Raw genomic sequence first — 8,439 nt, 5'->3', positions numbered from 1 at the left:
ATAGGACCATATCATATATCGCAGAATGTTGTTCCAAGTGGGGTACATATTAACTTGTTGTTGTTGGAGAGTGGAGGTAAAGGACATTACATTTGGATCAAAGACATGTCAAGGTAGGAAAAAAATCCTTCATTTCATTTTTACTTAAATATTAACAAAATATTTTTATTTTATTTGTTATAGATTATTACCTTCGCAGTTATCCAAAAATTGTAAAAAATTAAAAATTTGCGACAGATGCCTGCAGTTCACATCGAACTCCGATAAGTGGTCGAATCATTTAAAGGAATGCTCCAGCATTGTCACCTCCGTACCGGCTACAGGTAATAATTTTATACGTTTTAAGAACATAAGTAAAACGATGGACGTCCCTTTCGTTGTGTATGCCGATTTTGAGTGCATACTAGAAAAAGATAGTTCAGGATCGACAATAAATAAACACAAATCGTGTGCTTTTAGTTTTTATATAAAATGTAGTATTGATAGTTCATTACATAGATTTAAGATTTATACTGGAGAGGATGCTGGAGAAAAATTTGTTAGATATTTAGATTTAGAATGTAGAGATATATACGATAGGTATTCATCGTTGAAAAAACCAATGTGTCCGTTATCACCTTTTGAGGAATCTAGTTTTCAGGCAGCTCAATTGTGTCACATTTGTGACAAAAATTTAGATACTGATAGGGTTAGGGATCATTGCCATATTACTGGAAAATATAGGGGGCCGGCCCATAATGAATGTAATTTAAATTACAAGATCCCAAAGTTCATACCAATCTTTTTCCACAACTTTTCGTCATATGACTGCCATTTATTTATTAAAGATTTATTAAACGTTATTCCTGGAAATACCTCGGATATACCTCTAAATAAAGAATTATACATATCGGTATCTCATAAAATTAAATTTGATAATGGGGATCTTTTAGAATATAGGGTTTTAGATTCTTTAAGATTTATGCCTTCAAGCTTGGATAGCTTAGCCAAAAATCTATTAGATGACAAAATGACTACGGTTAGATCTAATTTCTCAAATGACCACGAATTTAAATTAATGAGGAGGAAGGGTGTATTTTGTTATGAATACTTGGATTCATTTCAAAAACTTAAAGATATAAACCTTCCCCCTATAGAAGACTTCTACAGCAAATTAGCCAACAAAAGTTGTAGTCAGGAGGATTACAATCACGCTATAGAAGTTTGGACAACATTTAATTGTAGAAGACTTCAGGATTATATGGAGTTATATTTAAAAACGGATGTCCTTCTACTCACAGATATATTCGAAAACTTTCGAATCTTATGCAAAAGCATACATAAGCTGGATCCTTGCCAATATTTTATGGCGCCTGGTCTATCTTATGATGCTATGCTAAAGCTGATAACATCGGATGGTTTTAGCCTAGAGTTGTTGAAGGACGTAGATACATATAACTTTATAAAAAATTGCATTCGTGGAGGAATTACTCAATGTAGTAGAAGATATCACAAAGCTAATAATAAATATATGAAAAACTTTAATCCTGCAATTCCATATACATATTTATTATACCTTGATGTTAATAACTTATATGGATGGGTGATGCAGCAATTCTTACCCTATGGTAATTTTAAATGGATTGCAGAAGCTGACATTATTAGAGATCCTAACGAAATCAAAAATTTTAAATTCGATTCTCCTGAAGTGTATATTTATGAAGTTTCAATAAGTTGTCCACCCCATCTACATAATAAATTTAATGATTTACCTTTAGCGGCTGAAAATAAAAAAGTGGGAGGATCGAAACACAACAAACTTGTTACAGATCTTACACCAAAAGAAAGGTATACCATCCACTACATGACACTAAAACAATGTTTAGAACAGGGCTACGTTCTAAATGAAGTACATAGGGTGCTTACTTTTAGTCAAAGACCATTTCTAAAGGAATATATTGACAAAAACAATGATTGTAGGAAAAAAACAAAAATTGCTTTTGAAAAAAATTTCTTTAAACTATAGAACAATGCAGTATATGGCAAAACAATGGAAAATGTTGAAAAAAGAAAAGATGTGTCTATTGTAAAACAGTGGGCATATAGCGACAGGCGTAAGTTAGGTGCTGAAGCTCTAATTTCAAAACCAAACTTTCATAGTATATCCAAATTCACAGACAATTTTTGGACTGTTCAAATGAATAAAACAAGAATTGTTTATGATAAGCCAATATACTTAGGATTTTGCATTCTAGAATTATCTAAGTGGAAAATGTATGACTTCCACTACAACTATATGAAAGAAAAGTTTGGTGAAAGAATACAATTAAACTATATGGATACAGACTCTTTCATATACACCATCGAATCTGAAGATGTATATGAAGAAATTAGACCTCATCTTACTACACATTTTGATACATCTGAGTATTCCGAAGATAATCCTTTCAATTTTCCTCTTGTAAATAAAAAGGAAATTGGATTAATGAAGGATGAAAACTGTGGTAAGATTATGACAGAGTTTGTCGGTTTAGGTCCAAAAATGTATTCATATACTGTTGAGGATGGTTATGAAATTAAAAAGGCTAAAGGTGTAAAAAAAAGTGTAATGGGCTACTATAAAACAGATGACTATAGGAATTGTCTATTTACTAAAGAAAAATTTTGTGATACAATGCTCACTTTTAGGTGTAAGCTACACAACATCTATACGAATGCTTTGAAAAAAGTTGTATTAAGTCCATTGGATACAAAGCGTATGATTAAGGAAGATGGAATTAATACTTTCTCGTGGGGTCACTATGAAATTGAATCAAATATGGAAAATATGCTAGTTGATATAGATGGCAATGGTCTAGATTTAGATTTAGGTGCAATCGAAACTGATTCCTCTTTAGAAAATTTAGTTCAACAATGTACATCTGATTTTGATATGGATTTTAATGATCTAATGGATATAATTTTAATGTAAATATACTAAACTATTTACTATGTATTATATGTATTTAAAAATTTAACATTTAAGAATTGTTATTTATATAGAAAAAAATTTAATAAATAAAATGAAAAATTGATGTATACATTTTTGTTTTATTTTTTATTTTAAAATTGATTATGGATATAAAGGTATTGTATGTATGGTTCATTTGAAAAAAAAAATTAAATAATTTTTCGCACATTTCCCGTCAATGGTGTGTATTCAATATAGCGATCGTGAATTATTAAACAATATGCTATGGTGTTTGCAGGAATGGGTTTACTGGTTTCGAGTTCAATTCTGACATCTATGGGACCTTGTTTGACCATTTCATTTTGGTGGCTAACATCGATGACTGCCATGGGAGTGTTTTTAAATGCAGCGCTTGTTAGTAATGGTTGTGGTTCTTTCATATAAAAGCTGTGTTGAAATTTGGCGTACATGTCATATAGAATAGCATATCTATTATCATCAAATTTGAGATTAAGATCATCATATGGTTAAGTGTCGGAATTTAGATGAACTTTTAAATTTACTAGATTACAATGTATAAACTTGTTGTTTTTTTAAAATGCCACGATTACAAATCTAGGGCGCTCTCTATTTAATGAAAGCTTTACATTCCAATTACATTTTGTCGCATTTGGGAATGTAGGATTAAAGTGACAATCCCAACTCCGAAAAGCAAGGGGTAATGTGGTACCATCTTTAATCGATTTCATAATTTTCAACTTTGTTATATCGGAAGCTTGCACATGTGCACAGAAAAAAGTGTCTCGTAAATTTAAGAAGATTTTTACAATAATTTATTACAAGAATTTTCCAGAATTTTAGTTCATTTTTCGTATCTTCAACGAAAATTAACTACTCGAAAGGAAATTTTATAAATTCTAAATAGCAATCGTTTAGTTCATGGCCTACAAAATACGATGGAAATTTCCTTAAAAAATTTCTTAACTGGTAGTTAAAAATTCGTTTGTCATGCTATAAAACTACTTGTGAAATGTAAAGTATTTTCTAAATAATAAGTGCAATTTACCATAAGATTTTTTTGTATGAGAAAATATTTTTTTACGAAAAATTAACTTGAAAGTGGGTAGCAATTTCTTACTGACAATTCCTATAGTTAATAATTGTTGGTAAAAAATTACCCAATGAAATATTTTTAGTTCACATGTAATTAAATTTATAGACATTTTCGTCAAAAATGGGTAGATATCATTTCATGAAGTTTTTGCTAATTTTAAGTTAAACGTTTCATCGTTCTTATACTGATATGCATTTAAGAATATTGTTTTTAGAGTAAATTGTCAGCAGATGCGATGAACTAATGCATAGTACAGAGATCTTTCTCGTCAAAGTGGAATATGTTTAATGTAAAGATTATGTACTTGAAATTTTTTTTTTGAGAGTGAGAGCATGCAATGCAATAATGAGAAATGGTAGCTAGTGATGGGGATGTTGTGTATATCTGAGCGTGGGGTTGTTTTTGTTCTTTCAGTGGTTTGTGTGTGTGTTTATTATTCGCGAATGGTTTATTTGTCTGGATGAGGTGTTGTTTTCAATGAAGGCACATGTGTTTTTGTTGTTGTAGGAATGTTTTGGTTTTGCTTGGTTTTGTTTGGCATGCTTCGTTGTAAATTTGGCGTTGGCGTGGGCTGTTGCATCTTTTTAGCAAGTATGTAACAAGGGAATATAAAGGTATGGAATATTTTGGTTTTTTGAGACATATGTTTATTAAAACTTTGAAATGAAAGTTATTAATATTTTAGCGATGAGATGTACGATGGCAAAGTGATGATCGGTAGCTTAGAAAAAAGTTATTAAGAATGTTCAATATTTAGGAAAAAAATGGTGAAATAGAAAGTATATTGAAATTGTTTTATCTAATTTAATTTTTATTATTCAATGTAAAAAATAAATGTTCAATTTCAGAGTAACTCCAGATGAATTTGGAAAATTGTTTGTTACACCTCAGCGTATAGTTTAATGTTAAATAGGTAAGAGTTTTTTTTTTCAATGTGGTTTTCTTTTAAAAAATAATATTCTTTATGTATATTATTATTTGCTAATTATTATTTTTTAACCAGTTTCAAGTTTTTCTTTGTTGTAAAAAAATATTGAAGTTAAGAGCAATCCCAGATGGATTCGGGCAAATTTTTATATTTTTCCTCAGCGTATAATTTAAAAGAGTAGTGGTAAGTTTTCTTTTAAAAATTGGCTTTCTTTTCGCTAGAATATTTAAATTGTATGACTTTTTTATTATCAAAATTACAGGTTTTTAATACCTTATTTTAGTATTACATTAAGCAAATATTTTTGGAAAATTTTTGTTACACCTCAGCATATAGTTTAATCATAAATTGGTAAGTATTCTTTTTAAAATGTGGTTTTCTTTTAAAAAGGATATTTTTTATTTATATCATTATTTGCTCATTATTATTATTATTATTTTGAAACTAGTTTAATGTTTTTCTTTGTTGTAAAAAAATATGTAATTTCAGAGCAACCCCAAGATGGATTCAGACATATTTTTATATTTCTCCTCAGCGTATAATTTAATAGAGAAGTGGTAAGTTTTATTCTAAAAATTGGCTTTCTTTTCACTAGATTTATATTTAAATTTTTATGACCTTTTTATTATCAAAATTACAGGTTTTTAATACCTTATTTTTGTATTACATTAATCAAATATTTTTGGAAACCAATTAAATATTTTTATTGTAAAAACAAATATTTAATTTCAGAATAACAATTTGGAAACATTTGTATGAATTGGTAAGCTTTCTTTAACATTCTTTTAACCAGAATATTTAGTTTTTTTATGCATATTATTTCTTTATTTAGATTTTTTGGAAACCAATTTAATGTTTTCTATTTAATGTAAAAAATAAATATTTAATTTCAGAGTATCCCCAAATGAATTTCGATAACTTTTTAACCTAGCGTACAATTTAATAGAGAATTGGTAAGTTTTATGTTAAAACTTTGGCTTTCTTTTGACAAGAATATTTATTGTATTATGTCCTTCACATCGATAACAACACAGTTTTATGAGTTAATATATTACTTAATTCATTATTTCTCTAATTGTTTTAGGTACAAACTATATAAGGTACGTTTATCTAAGAAAAGTTGAATTCCTTACACCATTTAATAAAATGCCCCCAAATATGGTAAGTCACAAGCTAATTTAAAGAAATTAAAAATTATATTTTATTACATGTTAATTTTTAACAATTTTCATTATTCCTTCCATTTTTTTCAGCAAGATATGTGAATATACTAACGATGAATAAAAAACTAAGGAAAAGTCAAAATGTCCAAACAGCGAGTTAAAATAAACTACTTTCTTGTTCCACGTGGTCATAATGTTTATTCACAAAAACATTGTATTAAGAACTTTCATCATAAGTTTTTATAATAAAGTACTTGTGCTTAAAGAAAGTTGAATTTTAATGTATGAAAATTTTCATAGTAGTAAAACGGGTTGTTGTTCCTTTGATTGTTTAATTTCTCTATACTGTAGAATGATTGATTTAAAAATAGTTTAGTCGTCGACATTTTAAGGAGACTGTTAACCACTTTTTATTATCGGGTTTCCCAAAAAAATAAGCAGGTAAACCAAAATAATACTGACTTTTTAACGTGGTAGGGGTATATAAATCTTATGGTGTTGTAAAAACGAACTAAAATACAATGTTATAGATTAACTAAAATTTAAGAGAATTATAAACTAGACAAGTTGAAAAAAATCTTAAGGGCTAAATCATGGTCAATATTACTACAGTTTAGTTCATTTTGCAATGGAAAAGGGTTCACTGTTTTTTCAGTGTGGTATTCTCCATGTTATATTCTGTATCGTTAGTTTGACCATTTCTTCAGGCTTTGTGGAAAAGCAAACAATATGATCATTTGAACTGCGCAACAAAATTAAGTCATGTATACAGTTTAACACGATTTTATTTAAGTCCTCTGCGAAGCCCAACAATAATTTTAACGGAACATAAAAATTAAATGACGCGTTTTCCATGTCATTGTGTTTACTCCATCCTGCATTCAGCATCATATTCGAATCCAATTCATTGAGAGATATATAATTTTTTATAGTACTCGCCATTCCTAAATAACGTGTTCTATCAATTTCAACCCCATTGATTTCATAACGAATCTCATCAAACATATGTGCTACACAATTATTTCGCAGTCTAGCATTTGGTGTTGCTATACCATCCATCAGCGTTATGAAGCCTTCTATGTAGATATAACTTTCAGATGGTAAGACATAGAGATCTTGATTTTGGATTGTTATTCTAATTTCATCATTATTTTTATATGACTGTATATATGGCATATAACTATGATAATCCTTCTTAATAATGCTTTCATCAGAAAATGGTTTTTCTGCAACGCTTAATATTTCAGACATTTTTCTTAAGGTGTAGTTTTAAAGATTTTAGGAATAGTTTATTTTCTTTAGTTAATTTACGTTTTATAGATGGGGACAGTATATTTTGTGTAATTAGCTTGGCTGCTCGTTCCGGAATGGAATCATTACCTATTTTATTGTAATATTTATTATAGATAATCATTTCGCTTTCGGTTTTAGATGAAATCGTAAAGTAATCTCTTCACCCCGAAAATTTATTGTACGCCTTTCTTGATCCACAATCCAAACTTTTAGACAACTTATTTCCTTGACATTCACAGGTAAATAGATTAAATTCCTGGGTATCTCATCCATTTGATATCCTGGAGAGACATTCATAGCAAACTCATGTATTATATGCGACGGTGTGTTATTCATATATGACCCTGTGATTATATTACATTGGACTTGGATGGCATTCACTTTCATTATGTTCACTGATTGATGTGATTTATGTCGTGCATTAGGTAGCAAAACTCGATTGTTGAAGCCAAATAGCGCGCCAATAGAACGATCTTTATTAAAATCAACAATGTCGTGGGAGGAATATATTTCAATTTGAAGTGTATTATTATTAGCCTCAATCTCTAATATTTTGTTGATATTTTTCTTTACATATTCATGTTTTAAAAATTTAACAATATCCTCCAGTTCATAAGATCCCACCGGAATTTCAATGCAATCACCACCAATGTGGAAAAGATTATTATCATAGTCAATATTTGGAATCGAATTATTTGAATGAAAATCAACTAAAGCACATTCATATTCATCATTAAGTTGTATGGGTGGGAAATAATTGGTTATGAGCACCGACGATCTTCCGCTTAGGGCTAATATAATTGACATTATGAAAACTTGCTTTAGAATGAAAAACAAAATTAAGTTTCAATCTTCTTTATTTATTTTATATTACTAAATACACATCATAAAATTTCATTCTTATTAATCCACGAATTGTGGTCATTAGAAAACCCTAACCATTTAACATATGCTTGTTGACCTTTTGTTTTTAGAATTTTTTCAACGAGGTAAACATCAGGGTGTCGCGTTC

The 8,439-nt window shown here is 29.0% G+C and overlaps 1 protein-coding gene across 1 annotated transcript; it reads right to left on the bottom strand.

Moving 5' to 3' along the window:
- Positions 1 to 6,785: 6,785 nt before the first annotated feature.
- Positions 6,786 to 7,385, bottom strand: LOC142235656 (uncharacterized). The gene has a single exon (XM_075306917.1). It carries the CDS (start codon positions 7,383 to 7,385, stop codon positions 6,786 to 6,788), a length of 600 nt encoding a protein of 199 aa, XP_075163032.1.
- Positions 7,386 to 8,439: the final 1,054 nt, after the last annotated feature.

The sequence above is a fragment of the Haematobia irritans genome, chromosome 4 (assembly GCF_050003625.1).
Source record: "Haematobia irritans isolate KBUSLIRL chromosome 4, ASM5000362v1, whole genome shotgun sequence".
Classification (NCBI taxonomy): Eukaryota; Metazoa; Arthropoda; class Insecta; order Diptera; family Muscidae; genus Haematobia; species Haematobia irritans.
Note: the sequence above shows the minus strand (reverse complement) of the source record. Positions and strands in the feature narration are given on the sequence as shown.